The sequence below is a fragment of the Convolutriloba macropyga genome, chromosome 3, assembly GCF_964194025.1.
Source record: "Convolutriloba macropyga chromosome 3, txConMacr16.3, whole genome shotgun sequence".
NCBI classification, from domain to species: domain Eukaryota; kingdom Metazoa; phylum Xenacoelomorpha; order Acoela; family Convolutidae; genus Convolutriloba; species Convolutriloba macropyga.
Genome location: NC_134470.1, coordinates 56,127,909 through 56,147,050, shown reverse-complemented (window position 1 = coordinate 56,147,050; position 19,142 = coordinate 56,127,909). Strand labels below are relative to the sequence as shown.

Sequence of the window (19,142 nt, the reverse complement as noted above, 5' to 3'; positions counted from 1 at the left end):
TTTGACGTTCTTTTTGTAGACGTAAGACATATTTTGGATAATTGCAGGTCTCGAGGACTTCCTTTAGAAAAGGTGGACGAACCTATTGAACCTTTTCATTTTGTAATTAATGACTTTCATGTCTTTGGAAAAAAAATTTTTCGAAAAAAAAACAAGTATTACATAATTTTGCATTTTTTGTCTAATTGATGCTTATTTTCATTAATGAGTGGCCACATAATACATTATCGATGTTCGATGAAGGTGCAATCGAACATATTTTGGGTGCCAAAGTATGGCTTTACGGCTTCCAAAGCATTTTCTGGCAAGTTTTAATTGATTTTTTGTTTGTTGTCTATTTGTTGTCTTTTTGTAACTGCATAAAAAAAATGAATACCAAGAGTTCGTAATTCTCTTCTATCGAAGCATTGGTAATTGTAAACCTATGGGGTATTTTAGTTAATTCGTAATGGTTTTCTTTTTACTTTAAATTAATTGTTTTTTTTTAAATTCAGCGAATTTTCTAACTTTAAAGTTTTCTGTTCTTTTTTGTCTAATTGTTACCAAGCTTTATTATGAACTGGTGAATAACCATTTATTTGGTGAATTACAAGTTATTTTGTTTATTTTCAGTTTTATCTGACGCTATTTTGACTTTGTTATTAAATTTTGTTTTTAAAACAGACATAAATTTTTTGATGTAATTAATGTTTGTTGTTGTTGTTTGATTTTGCCGTTCGTCTCCGCTTTCTTAATATCGGCATATCTCACGATCTAATGCATCATTTTTTACTCCACTGAGTTATTTGCTTTGGAGGCTATCTTTTCGTTCATACACCAGTTTTTTCGAAAAATACTTGAATTTTTTGTGTTTTTCTATCTGTTCCTCATTTGGTAGACAATTATGCCAAAATTGTGGATGAGCGGGGTCGGAACCTTATGTGCGAGCGCACATTACCGAGCCACCTTGTTTGTTTCGAGATTTGATTTTGTTTTTTTTTCGTAAATCAAATACCGGAATTCCACTTCCTCCTGCTCCACTTTCTCCTGGGTGTGCAACTCCCGATGCTCCATAACCATTTTGATTCTAAAAAAGGAACACCATCATTAGTTTTGCACTCACGTACTTTTGCTCATCGAAGCAAAAATTTAGCCTCCCACAACCCGCTAGATGTTTAAATTGTTTAGGTGCACACGACACTCCAATTAAATACTATATAATAAGGTTCAGATCTTTTTGGTTTGTGCCCCCTCCCCCAAGCACATTATTTTAGCGGGTGCATATTATTTTCACCGACAAGCGCACGTGCAATATATTTTATTAAAAAATGAATTACTATGTGATGCCCCGAGCTGAGAAATTGGGAGGAGCATGACGTAATGGGGGGGATGAACGGAAAACATCCCAAATTTCAATAAGGGATAAATTTCTCTAAAATATGAAGAGAGATAAAATTTAGGAAACCTTGGAAACCCTCGAACAAAATTGGTTCGGAAAAGGCAGAGAAATTTGAACTAGAATTAAGACTTAGTTGTTTGGATCTATGGAGATAAGTTGTTCATGTACCTCACTCGTTTTCCCCGCTCCAGCACCTGTGTAGCCCGGATAAGCAATACCAGTTCCAACTATCCCGTAGCCTTGTCGTTTCACCTGAAGAAAAGCAGCATAAGAGAAAAAAAACCCACAAAGGATCGAAAAATAGTAAAATCTGTTCTAAACCACTCTGTACTTTTATATAAAAAAAGAGAAGCAGCACGGTGATTATGACGATATTGAAATGATAACCATTCGTTACACTGCTTCTAAAGGAATAAGTATCTATGACTGACTAAGAGTAGCTAAAGACTAGCTCAGAGTGTTAAATACTTCTTGGCCATCAAAGAATTCAATGTTTCTGATAGGTTAGCTAGATGTGGGATAAGCACGAAATAGGTTTCTATGTCCTCTAAAACGAAGAAACGGTTTATAAGCGCCTTTCACAGAAGTGGTGTTTTTTGTAGTTTTAAAGGTATGCGCATTAAGATCTACAGATGTAGTTTTTGAATCCACACTCAAATTTCATATTATGGAGCTATATATATATATATATATATATATATATATATATATATATATATATATTATATGCATATATATATATATATATATATATATATATATATATATATATATATATATATACGTCTGTGTGTGTGTGTGTGTGTGTGTGTGTGTGTGTGTTTCATAAAAGGACCATATATGATTTCTTCGAATTCATTTTAAGATTATATATGTTTTCACCGGTTTATAATTGAAAACCCTAAATGTTTTGGTGATATAAGAAGCTACAATCCCTAAAACGCTTTTTTGGAGCCATCCCATCAAAACGTATATCATCTGTTTTTTTCTCACACTAGGCTCATATTTGACTTTTTTGTTTTCGTACTAGGGTCATATATGAGCTCTTTGGTTTCAAACAAGGATCGTACATGATTCTTTGAACTCATACAAGGATCATAATTTTTTTGAATGTGTTTTTTCACGAATGCTTCATCTATGATTTTTTTGAATTTCAAGCCAGGGTCATATATGATAACTTGGATCTCATACAAGAATCATATATGATCTCTTTGGATTCATACTAGGATCGTACTAAGAAATCATGATCAGTATGAATCATATATGATCCTTGTAAGAAATCAAAGAAATTTCAACTCGGGATATATATATATATATATATATATATATATATTACATACATACATATATATATATATGTATATATATATATATATATATATATATATATATATATATATATATATATATATATATATATATATATATATATATATATATATATATGTTTATATTAAAAATAATGGTATAGAAAGAAGAGAATCAAATTCTTATATTGAAACTGCTGTTGTCTGTGATGACTATTCTTGGTTATCATGCGAATAACATTCATGGCGTCCTAAAACACATAAAAAATGCTTAGGAGGATCCTGCAAAGATTAGTAATAATCATATATGATCCTTTTATGGCTAGTAAGAACCGTATATGATCCCTTTTTTGTGTTGCATTTTCAACAACAATGGAAAGCTGACTAACCTTCACAATAGTTGATATTCCATTATTCCATAAGGTGTAAACAAAAAATGCAAGAATGAGATATAAAGTGAGAAAGTTTTTCTTTTTGTGTAGTTTTTTGGCTATTAGGGGATACCGATATACATCCATATGTAAAAAATCCATATAAGATTACTAAAAGGATAACTTTTTTTGTTATTATAGGTCTGAATAAAGTTCTATCATGACGGTTTTCATGTTTCTGCTATTTTTTTATGATAGTTTCTGTTCACTAACAGCCATTCATAATGTTGCCAAATTTACATAAAACAAAATATGACTGATTTTCAATACCAACAATCATATGTCTTAGTATGATTACTATAACTTTTATGGTGCCGAACCTGACTTTTCTTCTTATTGTGTTTCGATGACTGTAACTGTTTCTTTTAATCACGTATAACTGTCAAAATTTTGAAAATTTTTGAACCAGAGATTACTTCAGCAGGAACAAAAAAACCAAACAGCACAAAAATGATTTCCAAGCTAACTTTTTTTGACCATTTTCTGTGTTTGCAGAGGGCAGCACGCTATTTCTTGAAATTTTATGTCGATTGTTGGACAATTATTCGAAAATTTGGGAACCGTAAAAAGTCCAATTTGCTCTAACCAATTTTTTTGTGACAAATTTTTGTTTCTTTCGCGACCCCGAATCCTTCCATCATACTACTTGTCTTTGTGATTTTTCGGATGCGGAATGAGAAAAGAAATCACTACTTGTTTTTTAAACCTTTATCAATCTTCAAATATGATCGCTTGTGTGCAATAGTATCTGCTAGGTCCAAATCTCAGCATTTGAAAGGCCGAATAGAAACTGCATAAGTTTTACCAGAAACCTTCAGGATATTTGGTTTCAATTAGTGGCTGCTCTTGGAATGACAATTGTCAATTTTATGCAGAAGAATTGTTCGATATATTAGGGTTCAGAATGCCAAAAAGCATGGATAAATTTGGTTTCAAAAGCAAAAAAGAAATTATGGGTATGTTTAGTTTACAACGTCGGAAATCATCCATACATCATATTTGAAAATTAAGAATTTGGCTGTGTTTTTTCTTTATGATATCACACAATATTCTAGCGTTCGACTCGGAGTCTTTTTTCAAATGTCTTCACTTTGCAAGCGTCTGCCTCGGCTCGTCAACAAATCTGTTTTCGCCAATTTTAAAATTTCTGATTAAAATTTTATGTAAAATTTAGCCCACATATTTGAACATAGATAGACTTCAGAACTCCATAATAACGGAATTCCCATAGGTTATTGTATTATACTAACCAAATGTGATACTTGATCTGTGACTGGTGGAACAGGATTCGCTATTTCAACTGTTCTGGAGACTGCTTGCTCAATCTAAATCAAAAATGCCGCAATTATGGGAATTTAAAATTTAGAAGTACAGCACTTCTACTGCTGTAAAACGCCGTGAAAACGCTGTGAAACGTCCGATACCGATGTTAAACGAAATATGTATATTAACTTAAGCACATTAACTTAATATTTGATATTATCTTTGCAGATAATAATTTTATTAGAACACGCAGTAACCAGCGCGAGGTCTTCGTTTGTCCTCGTTTATGACGCACACCATTTTTGAAAAGACACACGGGGGTACGGTGCGTGCAGAACAAACACAGGCGAGGATTTTTTAACGAGCAAGCTAATCGCATCAGGGTTTTTAAGGTCGAGCCAAAGTCAGCACCATAGCTGCGATTCAACACATGCGGATCTAAGCATCTATCAGATGGAATAGGGAAAATGCCTGGGCGAATAGAGGTATAACTCGACTCTTTTTTCTGAAAAAATATCAAAATGTTCTTGATTAAATTTTGCTAGAGTAGACTGCAGTTTATGCAACACCCATTTTTACAAGATGTTACGTTGGCCGCCTTAGGAAATTTGTGAGATTTATTTGATTATTGAATTAATAAAGGATTACATTGGTTTAGTATAAATTAATCAGTTTCCAGTTTCTAGTGTTTTGTTAAACTGACTGTTCTTCACGATTTTTGATGTTGTTATGGCTGAATACTTGCATGACTTTTCTTAACCATGTCGAATCAGTATCGGGCACAGATGGTAAATAGTGCACATATGGCAAATAATCCACTGGGCATCAATGTTGATGACATCGCCGGCCCCATTTGCAGGGTTGCAAAGAACAGTGGCTTCCGTAAAGACGATGCTTTGTTAGGTAAAAACTTTGTAGCCAATAAATAATTCCTATAAAATAACTGAGGGGAGAAAAAGATGGTTACAAGAGATAACAAAGCAAATAATTTTCAAAATCGGCGTTTCTAACTGACGGAGCGGGTAAAGGCAAAAAATTGTAATACCCGAAAATTGCGACACAAGCGGAAAAGGCTAAAGCGGAGGTTGCTGCGGTGTAGCAACTTTCTACACAGCGCAAAAAAAACGAGATTCCTACCTGTTGCGGCCTGTACCTACCTGTACCTAACCGTACCTACCTGTACCTGACAATAACCACTCAAGAGTGACGGACCTTTTAACGTACTGGATTTTTTAAATCGTATGTTGATCGACAAGTAAATGATGTGACTTCACATTAACGATAGTGAAGATTTCTGCAGGAGGAATTTATGGAAGTTGAGTTTTACTAAGCTTGAGAACGGGGCGGATCTTTTCACCGTATGCAGTCTTTATTTTGACTGACCGAACTACTTTATCCGAGCCTGGATACACTTCTATTACCTTTGCTAAAGGCCAGAGACCACGAGGTGTGAAAACTTCCAAAATTCAGACTAAGTCGTGAACTTTTAAGTTCTGATTTACTTTATGCCATTTAGAGCGTTTCTGCTGGTTAGGGAGATACTCTCTAATAAATCGGTACCAAAAATGTTGGGCTAGAATTTGTGATGTTTTCCAAGATTTAGTAACTGCTACTTTGCTTTGAGAGAAGACTCCTGAAGGGAGATTGATTGAGGGTCTACCCAAAAGGAAATGATTTGGCGTTAAAGGGAGTGGATGGTTTATATCGCTAGAAACATTCGTCAATGGTCGCGAATTCATGTTGGACTCAATTTCGCAAGTGAATGTCGACAGCGTTTCGTCTGTTAGCGTTCTTGAGCCAATGACTTTGTAGAGGGAGAGTTTGAAAACTTGAACTAATGTTACGAAGTAAATAAGTAAGCGAGATTATTAGCCAATCAGAATTGAGTATTTGTATTCAAATTTAAATGCGTATAAAACGTTCTAATATACATAGAAAGTTCCGAAAAAGTTCATTTAACCTAATTTTAAGTAAATATAACCACTATATGTATCGATCAAGCTGGTTTTCGGCTTAATATTTTTAGGTTTTCGAGACAATCGTTATATGAATACGAACTGATTTGACGTCAATGACATCAGACGAAAAAACCTGTTAAATGAACAACAAAAAATCTTGCCGTTTAAGTTCCACTTGTGACTTTGTACGTTTTACAGCTAATACGTTACTGGATATGATTATAGCGTTTGAATGAATTGAATCTTCCGAACTTCTGTTATTTCCGTCAGAGTTTACATGGTGCCGCTCCTTACTGAGCCACCTTTATTTTAACAAAAAACTGATTCGAACTTCGTATCGAAATGAGAAATACAGAAGGACAGTAAGAGAAGGCAGTAAGAAAGAGGACAATAAGTCAAGCGCGGGACAGGCTAATTTTTTCAAAGCTGTGGTGCGTCCATGCCACCAGTTCCAGCAACCGAAGCAACCTGCAATTATCCAGACACAGAACCCCATTCGAGGTCGTGGTGGAGGTGCCGGTGGTCCCATTTTCAATTGAAGCTCCTCAGCCGTCCTTGATTCAAGGTGCTCCTGGAATTACTTCACCAGTCATGCCTTATACAAAATACATCAAATGGACTGAAAACTGTAAGACAGAACCAAATTTTTACACGAATTTTTTTGCAGTAAATTTATATTGAATTTAGACGGCAAGAAACCCAACCCCTGATTTATTATGGCATGGGGTAGTCAAATCAAAATTTTAGGATATCTGGTCACGAATAACCCCTACAGTTGAATTTTTAAGAGCGATAAAACATCGATTTTGAAAATTTTTAGTCGAATTGTGAGAAATTTGTAAAAAGTGATCAAGTCGGTTCGTATATCAAAAATACCTCTGATATAGAGAAAATAGAGAAAACATCTTGCTAAATTGTTCAATTTTGAAAAATTTTGGTCAATTTTGATGCAATTCTAAAAACTTCTAGAAAATCAAAACCGAATATTGATAAACCGTATTTTCGAGCTTAAATCTGTCCAGTTTACTGGATTACCGTTCCGTAATCAAGAATTTGCAGAAAAAATTGACCAGAATTTTGAAAAATTTGACAAAAGCATAAAATTTTGACAAATTCGTCAAAATTATTATTTTCAATAGAAGGTTTGTCAATTGAGTGAAAAAACTCAATACAGAAAAGGTGTGGAAAATTTCACAACCTCCGGCCTACAAAAAACGGCATTGCATTTTCTCGTTCTCGATTCGATATTGTACCGATCGCGGGTTTTTCGTTCTTTGACATTTCAACTCTCCACGTTCCGTTCATTTTTCAATAACGTCGCTCTCCCAAAATTTCGTTTTTCATTTTCGTATCCGATCGTTCCGTTTTTTTTTGCGTTCAACGTCGTATTTCTCCGTCTAATTTTCCGAATTTCAATTTTCTATGTTGTCATATATGATGATGTATGTTTCTGTTTTTGCTGTAGTATGTTGAGTACGCTAGTATGCTGGTTTGTTGTTTAGGTCTTATAGCTTTCTAGGGTGTGACTTAAGTTTATTCTCGAGTTACGGCTGGATAGTCCTTTGACTTTTCAACTTTACTAATTTACTAGCCTTCCTGTTGTATTATATTAATTTTGCTGCTGTATGTTTGTGTGTAACTGTATGATTGCTAGTTGGTTTGGTCTTGTTGCCTTCTAGGGTGTGACTTAAGTTTATTCTCGAGTTACGGCTGGAGTGTTTCTTGACTTTTCCAACTATCTTAGTCTACAAACACACTATTGTAGTTTATTAAATTTTGCTGTAGTTTGTTTAATAACGTTAGTATGCTGATTGTTTGTTACGGTTTGGGTTTTGCTAGGATGTGACTTAAGTTTATTCTGGAGTTACGGCTAGTTAATTTCTCGATCTTTTCATTCTTTTAGTGTACTACTGCATTGCCGTAAATTAGTTTGTCGTTAAATTTGTCGTTATAAACCCATTATGAACTATGTTAGATTGTCTTGCAGTAGTTTCTCTCCTTCTTCCTGGGGTGTGACTTAAGTTTGTTCTGGAGTTACGGCTAGGTTGTTTGCTTGAGTTTTTGCTGTGGTCTTATAACATAGTTCTTTCCGAACTCATTTCCCGCCCGTTCTTTCCCACCGTCCCGTTTCGTTCGTTTTCCCGCACGTCCCGTTTCCCTTCTCTCGCGCATTGCTCGCTCGACTTCTCGTCTGTCCCGTTTCCGTCGCGTTGCGCGTTGCTCGCTCGACTTTCCGTCCGTAACGTCTCCGTTTCGTCGCGCGTTGCTCGCTCGACTTCCCGTGTGTCCTTTGCCTCCCTCCGCGTTGAGCGCATAGCGTTCAGCGCTCCACTTCTGTTTTTGTTGGGCACAGTGTGCTCGACGACCTTATTTCCTCTTTGGGTGGTTTGTTTTACAGACTGTCTACAGTGTGCTGTGTTTGGTGTCTTTTGCGTTGAGTTCGTTTTGCGTGTATTAGGTTTGTTTGGATTGTGCATATAAAATATAACCGTGTGCAGTGGTAGGATTGCTGGTCTTTGGAAATAATAACATCATGATGTCTAATAGTCTTGATCAAAAAGTCAAAAAGTTGTACGCTGCCAGGTCAAAGCGTGAGGTTGAATTGCATGCTATACATGAAGATATCCTCCATTGTATAAAAAGTCAAAGTAGGCGAGTGAAAGTTGAACGCCTAGTAACAAAGTGCAACGAAGCATTTATGACTGTTGTAGACAAAAATGAGGACCTGATTGCATTTGCTGGAAAAACAGAGGATCCAAGTGCACTTGTTCCTTCACTAGAGTCTTACTTAGAGGCAATGACAACCAAGAACGACAAGATCCTCACTTCAGCACGAAACTACATCAACTCTGCTGATGATAAAGTGAGTGAGTTCCAGGAACCAAGGGCTTCCATTCGTTCTAGACTTCCCTCAATTATGACATCGTCAAAAACATCCAGTCAGCGTAAACATGATTATGTAATTGCTAAGATGAAGCGCGAAGAAATTGAAAAACAGAATGAGGCGGCCATTCGTCTTGCTAAACAGAAAAAGCAAATGGAATTAGATGAACTGGAGGAAAACAACAGGAAACGGTTGGCAGAGGCAACTCTGCAAGAATTTGAATTGCTGGACGCCGTTTCTAAAGGTAGCCAATCTGAAACAACTGCAAGTGCTAGGTACTCAATGAGAAGTGAAAAGGCTGTCCAGGATTGGATCAACACCTCACTTAATTTAAGTTTTAACAATGAGAAAACTAGTGAACCAGATGTTATGATCGACCCTCCAGAATGTCCTAGCCACAACAACGGCAAAACAGAGGAAGATCAGAACACTGAAATTTCAAGGCATTCTATTCCAAAAAACTGTCGAGGCAATTACATTTTAAGCAATGAGACCTTGCAGCAACTCGACCCTTATTACACCCCACCTGAAAATTTTTTGGCTGCTGCTAACACACAGGCGTTGTACCAGGCGCACCTAAGAGTGCAAATGGATCAAACAGGCCAGCGAGGCATGGCGCTTCCAAGCATAACTAATCAAGGAACCGCGGATAGTCAGCCGCCTTCTGTACACGCCCCAGGGGCTTCTTCACCACCCATTCAACAGCCCATTCCACCACAGCCGTTCGCACCGCAAGAAAATCAGAATAATGCAACAGAGTTATTTCCAAACGCACAACTTCAAATATCGCAATCCAGGGGACCTGAAACATCAAGTCTGCCCAAAAATAATTCGACCCAGCAAATATGCTCCCGACAACAAATTAATTTTGTCCCCCGAGCACCAAACGCCACTCTTCCTCCTTTTCCGACAACAAATCATCCAGCCCCCGCAATAAACGTTCCCCTGCACCCAAGCGCCCCACCAAGTCCAAACTTTCAACAGCACAACTCCGAACCCGCTCATCCTAACCTCCTTCCCATTCCGAACCCAGTCTTCGCACCTAACCTCACTGCTCCCATCCCACACGCCCCTTTGATTAACCAGCCTCTCGTCAACAAAAATTTTCAGAATAGTAATAACCGAGTACACAAAGTTGTACGTTCTGTTGCTCCTCCTTTCCCAAATATGCCCAATATCCCTCTTGGCCGAAGTTTTGTGCCAAATATGAGTCATTGGCGTTTTCCGCAGCACAGACCGTCATTAGTCAACCAAGACATTACTACCGTAAATAATGTTGCTCCAAATGTACAGGCACACATTGCCCCATCAGTTACTACTTTTCCACAACAAATATATTCGAATTCACCCCTTTTGATTGATATGCAATCACCATCCGGCACACATCAGGAAAACCCGATTGCAACTACAAGTAATATTGTACCTGGTCTGGTCACTCCGGTTTTTCAGCCAACATACCCTTATGTTGGGCCCACTTCGTTGAGTTGGAGTGGTCCGCAGGTGTCTGCACCTGCCCCTCCGATACCGGACAATGCGTCATTGATTAGGGAATTAGCTGATGCAATAACCAGCAAGAAAAATGACCCCTTGCCAGAGTGGAAACTTGCTCAGTATAATGGCGATCCATTACAATGGCACGAGTAGTATGGTCAATTCAAAAGCGCGATTGACTCGCAATCGCTAACTGATGACGTTAAATTGACATACCTCAAAACCCTCGTCACCGGTAAAGCAAAGATTGCAATCGCCGAGTTTGCTTACTGTGGTTTAATGTACAAGGATGCACTAAGGACTTTGGAACGTAAATTTGGCCAGCCACAGGCAGTCGTAAGTGCACACTTGGATAAACTAAGCAACTTTCCACCCCTTAAAATGCACAATAGTGATAACATCATTAACTATTCTGCAGCCATATCCAGCCTCGTTGGGGTTTTCAAGTCACTATCATATGATGCTGACTTGAAGAGCGCTTCCCTACTTAACCAAGCGGTACAGAAGTTACCACCAAACATGAAAGAGTCATGGTCTCTTTTCACGGTTAAGAAGCACTGGGTCAAGCCTACCCTCCTTGACTTTAACGATTGGCTTAAAGAAAAGGCTGAGGCCCATGATCTTATGAAACAAAGCGCAACCAAGGCCAAACCTGAAGAGAACTTCACTTCAGTAACAAAGACCAAAACAGCCTCAAAAGTGTTTGCATCAAACTCACAACAAAGGGACACAAAGAAGCAAATTCCATCTTCTTCCACAAACACTTACTCTCGGTGCATTGTATGCAAAGGTAACCACCGGCTATGGGAGTGTCGAGTTTTCAAGGAAAAGACTCCAACCCAGAGAGCTAAGTTGGTGGCGGATAACAAACTTTGCTTTTCGTGCTTAAGGGACAAGCACACGTTCCGCCAGTGCCCTCAACCAAGAAAGTGCCGAGCAGAAGGGTGCAATAGTTCGCATAACACACTATTGCATGGAGCAGATAGGGTTTTCCCAACAAAACAGTCGACAAATTCCAATACCATTCAACCTTCTGGCAACACAGGTCAAAGTAAAGCAACTTTTAGTCAACTCCAGCCTAATAAGACCACAACAATGTCATCTGTTACTGATGTTAAGGGGCTCCTTCAGGTGACTGAATTGCAGTTGGTCAATTCGTCTGGTTTAGATACCAAGGCTTTAGTTTTGTGTGATACCGCCTGCAGTAACTCTTGGGTGGCCGGTAGTCTCGCAGATAGACTCGGTTTGCACGGTAAAGCACTAAAGCTAACTGTCAAGGGTATAAATACCGAAGAAGTAGTTGATACTAGGGTTGTTGAAGTTACTGTGAAACCAAGAGAACAACAAGATTTCAAACCATTCACCGTCAGCCCTTTCGTTAAAGAGAGTCTGAACGTCGGCTCAGATATAATTAATGTACAGGCCCTGCAAGAGACTTACCCACACTTAGCAGTCCTTGATCCCGTAACATATTCCTATAAAGACATTGAGATGATACTCGGACAAGATGTCTATCATGCCATCCGCCCGTTAGAATACTTCTCTGCCGATGAGAAGCGTTCACCCGTTGCCGTACGCTTGCCCATAGGTTGGGTCTTAAGCGGTCCGTTACCATCAAGTTCGTGTTTAACCTCAACGTGCTTTAAAGTGAATATCGAACAAGACAATGAGTTAGCAAGTCAAGTAAAGTCATGGTACGACATTGAATCATTCGGGGCAAACAAGCAGGTCGACTCAAGATCTGCAGCAGACGCAAGAGCTCACGAAATCCTTGAGAGTACCACCATACACAATGGCCTGAGATACAATGTCGGAATGCTGTGGGCAGCAGATAACACCAAGCTCCCAAATAATTACTTCTCATCCCTTGTGCAACTAAAATCTCTCGAAAACCGATTGGCTAAGGATGAAGACCTCAGAGAGAAGTACACTAGTACCATCAAGGAAGACCTAAATAAGGGGTATGTAATTGAGGTTCCGGACGCTCACAAGGTTGAGAGCCGGTCTGATAAAGAGTGGTACCTACCCCACCATCCGGTTTCAAACCCGAACAAACCAGGTAAGGTGCGTAGGGTGCTCAATGGAGCAGCAAAATTTCATGGCGCCTCACTGAATAAATCTTTGCTCACTGGCCCTGATCTGCTCCAAAACCTTATTTACGTACTTCTTCGCTTCCGACAACATCCATATGCCGTCTCCGCCGACATCGAGGGAATGTTTCTACAGGTTGGTGTATTACCATCAGATCAACCATCACTTCGCTTTCTGTGGCGGGAGGACCCCACAACTAACGTTGTAGTGTATCAATATACGCGCCATATATTCGGGGCTAAAGACTCGCCCACATGCGCCAACTATGCATTACAACGCACTGCGAGAGACAATGCCAAGTTTTACCCCGAAGCTGCAAAAGCCGTCCTTGAAAACTTCTACATGGACGATTACCTTGACTCAGTGGAGTCTCCTGAGAAAGCCATCAATAGATCGAAGGAATTAGTACATCTTCTCCATCTCGGTGGGTTCAAGCTTACAAAGTTTGTAAGCAATGTGCTAAATCTGGCTGATCGAATTGATGGTTCGCCTCAATCTACTGAGCCCAAGGTTATTGTTTCATGTCAGGAGGATTCATCGCATGTGCTAGGGTTAAAGTGGGATCACACTAATGACACTTTAGTAGTGAGTAGGGGTACAAGCTGCGCTATCACCAAGTCCCTCACGCAACGCTTGGTCCTAAGTCTTGTCTCGAAAGTCTTTGACCCCATTGGTCTTGTCGCACCGTTTACCGTCGGTGCGCGATTGCTCTTAAAAGACATCTGGCGTGTCACAGGACAGCAATGGGATGACGAGCTCCCACAGGACATGGTTCAAAGATTTTTGGTCTGGAGTGCTGACTTACCAAAGCTTGAAAACATCAAAATTCCTCGAAGTTACTTTAGTGGACCCTTTCATAATACAGAGTTGCATATGTTCGGTGACAGTTCCCAGGATATTTTTAGTGCCGTCGCATTTCTTCGAGCCCGAGTAACAACCCCTACGGGCAAGATAAAAACAGAACTTGCGTTTGTTTTGGGGAAAGCGCGCGTGGCGCCAATGAAAGTAATGACTGTCCCTAAACTGGAATTGCAAGCAGCTCTACTTGCCGCTCGGCTGAAGAACGAAATTATTCAGGCACTTACTGTAACTGTTAACCAAGTATTCATGTGGACAGACAGCACGACCGTTCTTCAGTGGATAAACTCTAATGAAAAGCAACCAATCTTCGTTGCAAACCGCGTTTGTGAAATTTTGGAGTATACCAGCGTTGACCAATGGAACCACGTCGCAACTAAGGATAATCCAGCTGACGCTGGCACGCGTGGAATGTCCGCTGAGGTTTTGCAACTAAGCAGTTGGGTCAATGGTCCACATTTCTTATCTAACTCAAGTTTCCCTTTCGTACCGAACAAAGACGTCATTAATAACATCAAACTTGGCGTCAACCAAGCAGTCATCATAGAAGACACTGTCTCTCTCGCTACATCTGTTAAAAAACAGACAACTCCCGTTCCGTCGTTATTCCCATTTGATAAGTTTAGTTCTTATCAAAAGTACTTGCGCATTGCCGCATACGTTCTCCGGCTTTTGCCGAAACATGCCGGCTACCGTAACCCCGATGGTAGCATTACTGACCCTACTGAGCTTGACGAAGCCGAGCGTCATCTACAGTACTTGGTGCAAGGAGAGTCTTTTGAAGCCGAAAGAAAAGATCTTCTTGACAATAAATTCGTTAAACGGAGTAGCCGAATTGCTCCACATTCACCGTTTATTAGTCCAAATGGGCTAATCCGTTCCACGGGCCGCATCAAGCGGTTAACTGAAGTTGGGTTTAATGTAAAGTACCCAATCATCTTAGATGCACGTCATCCGCTGTAAAACTGTTCCTTGAATACACGCACGTAAAGCATTACCATCAGGGCGTTGAATACCTAAGATCAATTGTGCAGGAACACTACACAGTACTGAAACTAAGATCATCCTTGCGTTCCATCAAAGCACACTGCCTGAGATGTCGAGAATTCCAAGCTGTAACTATGCAACCAATCATGTCTGACTTACCTAAGGAGAGACTTGCTTACCAGTCTCCTCCCTTCACGAACACTGGCGTTGACTACTTTGGGCCATTCTATGTTACTGTCCGCCGTACCACTGAGAAAAGGTGGGGCTTCCTCTTCACCTGTCTCACTACTCGCGCTGTCCATGTCAAGATAGTTACATCCATGGACTCCAGTTCTTGTGTTATGGGAGTTGAGCGGTTTGTGTCAGGTAGGCGTACGCCTGCCATGATTTGGTCAGACAATGGCACTAACTTTATTGGAGTGGAGAAAGAACTCCGAGAAAGTATTGAAAAGTGGAACGTTATCAACATTGCAGCTGAGCTCGCTCACAAAGGTATAAAGTGGAGATTCAATCCACCCAGCGCACCACATCAAGGTGGTATCTGGGAGAGGTTGGTACGCAGCTTCAAGCGCGTGTTGTATACTATTCTTGGTACGCGTCGCCTCACGGATGAGGTACTGCATACTACCTTTTGTCTCGTGGAGAATGCTCTCAATTCGCGTCCTTTAACACCCGTTAGCGCCGATCCGTGCGATTTGAACGCTTTAACGCCCAACCACTTTCTTTTAGGAGAATACTCTACCGATATTCCGTCTGTTGTCGGCAATAATGAGCTTGACCATCGTAAACGCTACGCCCGTGCGCAGTCGTACGCTAATGCGATCTGGTCCCGTTGGATCAGAGAGTACGTACCGACGCTGAACCGACGCTCTAAGTGGCAGACGCCTGCCGAGCAACACCTTAAGACCGGTGACTTGGTTTGGATAGTTGAGGAAACCAACACTAGGGGTTACTACCCAACCGCTCGGATTGTGGAACTCCGTTACGGCTCCGATGGCGTCGCGCGCTCCGCCGTTTTACGCACGCCGACCGGTTCACTCGTCCGCCCGCTTGTAAAACTTGTACCAGTTTTCCCAACATCTTCTTCCGGGCCGGAGGATGTTACGAAGTAAATAAGTAAGCGAGATTATTAGCCAATCAGAATTGAGTATTTGTATTCAAATTTAAATGCGTATAAAACGTTCTAATATACATAGAAAGTTCCGAAAAAGTTCATTTAACCTAATTTTAAGTAAATATAACCACTATATGTATCGATCAAGCTGGTTTTCGGCTTAATATTTTTAGGTTTTCTAGACAATCGTTATATGAATACGAACTGATTTGACGTCAATGACATCAGACGAAAAAACCTGTTAAATGAACAACAAAAAATCTTGCCGTTTAAGTTCCACTTGTGACTTTGTACGTTTTAGAGCTAATACGTTACTGGATATGATTATAGCGTTTGAATGAATTGAATCTTCCGAACTTCTGTTATTTCCGTCAGAGTTTACAACTAATCTTTCCCAGCTGCCGCCAAAATGCGGAGCCAGAGGGGGGTTAAATTTCCAATTGATATCTACGTCTAAGATGTGGAGCTTAGATGCAAATTCTCGCGAGGATCTGAGAGCTTCTATTCCTTTTCTCAATTCGGAACAAGAGACGACAAAAGATTTTCCGTTGTCAGAATAAAATATTTTTGGTTTTCGGCGGCGGCTAAAAAATCTGCGGATGCAACTCATTGTAGAATCTGTAGAAAGACTTTCAGAAACTTCCAAATGAACGGCTCTTACTACTAAGCATGAAAGTAGAAGGATATAACGGGTAGCAAATTTACCACACTGTTTTATAGGAAAAGGACCTATGAAGTCCGGGGCTGTTGTGGCAAACGCAAAGTGATTTTGTAGCGGTAAACGTTCACTGGGCAGATCTTACATCTGAGGTGGACTAATTTCTTGAGCAATTCTTCGGCAGGGAATGCACTGACGTATTGTTTGTCTAACGACAGCTCGGCATTTCAGAACCCAATAAAATTCCATTAGAAAAGAACGTGTTTGTTCAACACTAGAGTGACTATTCACCACATGAGTGTTCTTGATGAGGAGTTTAACGATTGGGTTAACCCCGTCTAAAATTAACGGATGGCGAGCAGTTTCTAAGACTAATGCCTTAGACAGCCGACCTTTGGCGCGGAGTTCATTTTTTCCGTTAACAAAAGGACAGAGTGATTTTAGAGGGCTCGACGAAAGTATCTTCTTTTGCTTTTTGTGAAGACAAAATCTCACTTCCAAAGTTCTGATTTTGAGCAACGCCGATGAGGTATTTGTAAGCCAGTGTGATGTGCGAGCGATAAGATACTGCTCTGTTTTTTCAAACGATCGAAGATGAAGAAGCAGTATGCTGCAACTCTAACCAAACGATTCCAATTGCTGAAGCGTGCAATGTCGATGGGACATTGAATTGCTGAGTGCAGATCGGTTTGCAACGCATGAACGATGAGAACGTTTGAATTTCGTGCTTTCAAGATGGCCTGACTTGGCCAGTCACTTTTTGGTAACTGTAGAAAGGAAGGACCGTTGAGCCATCGAGAACTGCAGTTCATCTGTTTAACTTCATAGCCTCTTGAGCCATCATCGGCTGGATTGTCAGCTGAGGTGATGTAATTTCAGTCATGTGCTGGTGATACATCAAGTATCTTTGCCAACCTGTTAGCAACAAATATGCGATGCCGTATCTCTGGGGTTCTGAGCCAATAAAGAACTGTTGTACTATCGGACCAGAAAACTTTTTCATTAATGTGAATGTCGTGCTCTTCTGTCACGAATTGTGCAAGCTGAGCTGCGTAGACGGCGGCTTGCAACTCGAGATTTGGAATTGTCATTCTTTTGATTGGAGCTACGCGGGCTTTTCCCATGATGAATTTCACTTGAACGGTTTCATCAACGTATTCAATCCTAAGATACGAAACTGCTGAGAGTGCATAATCGACGCGTCTGAGAATGTATGGAGAGCTGTTTCCTTTATTGCTTTGTTAATGAATAAACAGCGAGGTATTGAAATTTCGCGGAATTCCCGTAGTTCGTTTTGCAGCTGAGTTAGATCTGCAAATTCATTGAGGTCCAATGGTTTGTCCCATTTTGGTCCATGATTCCAGGCGGCCTGTAGACTTTTACGAACTCGGATGGTGAGCGGTGCTATAAAACCTAGGGGGTCAAAACTGGATGCGACAGACCGCAGAAGTTTTCTTTGGGTTACCATAGTGTTATCCAAGGGAAACTTCTTGAAAAGTTTCTTCTCGATTACATAAGTGTCTGTTTTTGCATTCCACGGTAATCCGAGGACCTTTTGCATTTGAGGTGAAGCTTCGTTTGTGTTTAAAAGTTGATCCCTACTGACTTGTTGCAAAAACGCAGCCGAATTAGAATTCCACTTGGTGAGGTTAAAACCCACAAGAGACAGGCAAGTTTTAGTGCTGCTCATTATGTTTACAGCTTTTTCAACGTCGTCAGTGGAAATGTACAAATCGTCCATGTAGATATTGCGTTCAACAATATGGGAACCCTCAGGAAAATGTTTCTGATTATCTATTGCAGAGCAACGTAGAGCGTACGATGCAATGCAAGGTGATGACGTTGCGCCAAATATGTGGCTAGTGTATTCATATTCTTCTATTTTGCCGTTGTGATCCCACAAGAAACGAAGACATGAACGGTCTGAAGGAGCAACTTTGACTTGCATAAACATTTGCTCAATGTCAGCGGATATTGCGATATGACTTTCTCTGAAACGCAAAATAATCCCAACAAGATAGCTGAGCAAGTCCGGGCCTTTCAACAGATTTGAGTTGAGAGATTGGCCTTGAAAGATGCTAGATGCGTTAGTCACCCGTCGAATTTTTCCGGGCTTATTTTCGTTTGAGACCGGATGATGAGGTATATAAGAAACTGACTTTGTGTTGTCGGTACAAGGATCAATTTTTACAACATATCCGTTTTGCAAGTCCTTTTGCAATGTTTCTTCATATTTTTCTCTTAATACTGGCTTTGTGGAAAGCTTTGCTTTTAGCTGTTTCAACTGTTTCTCAGCGAGCCATCTGTTATTCGGCAATTTTGCGTTCTCTTTCCACAAGAGACCAACTTCGTAATGACCATCCTTGAATCTGGTTGAGGATTGTAAAATTTCCAAAGCCTTTTCATCGTTCTTGGACAGTGCTTTTTTCTTGGATGCAATGCCATAATTTTCGATCTTCATCCAATCCTGAACTTTAGTGAAAAGTTCGTTGTCCAATTGGCCATGGGAACAAATTTGGGTTTTGAGAACTGGATTTTGCTCATCTGCAATTATGTTGGTCTTTCTGGCACAAGTCCAACCTAATGGTGTCTTGACAGCTCAAGGTGTGTTTTTCGGGCCTTTAACTATCTCATTGTAGTGGAATAGTTCAAAGTTATCAATTCCAATGATTATACACACTTGATTTTGTTTGACATTTGGAAACGTGATGTGTTTAAGGTG

At 39.9% G+C, this 19,142-nt stretch overlaps 1 protein-coding gene across 1 annotated transcript in view; it reads right to left on the bottom strand.

Annotated features, from left to right (window-relative positions):
* The window catches only part of LOC142336670 (uncharacterized), a 20,096-nt gene extending 1,215 nt beyond the window's left edge, over positions 1 to 18,881 (bottom strand). Inside the window, exons 1-3 of the mRNA XM_075385580.1 lie at positions 17,886 to 18,881; positions 1,547 to 1,630; positions 995 to 1,066 (exon numbers count right to left, since the gene is read on the bottom strand). Of these exons, the coding sequence (XP_075241695.1) occupies positions 995 to 1,066; positions 1,547 to 1,630; positions 17,886 to 18,881 (1,152 nt within the window). The remainder of the gene's footprint in view (positions 1 to 994; positions 1,067 to 1,546; positions 1,631 to 17,885) is intronic.
* Between the last annotated feature and the right edge of the window lie 261 nt (positions 18,882 to 19,142).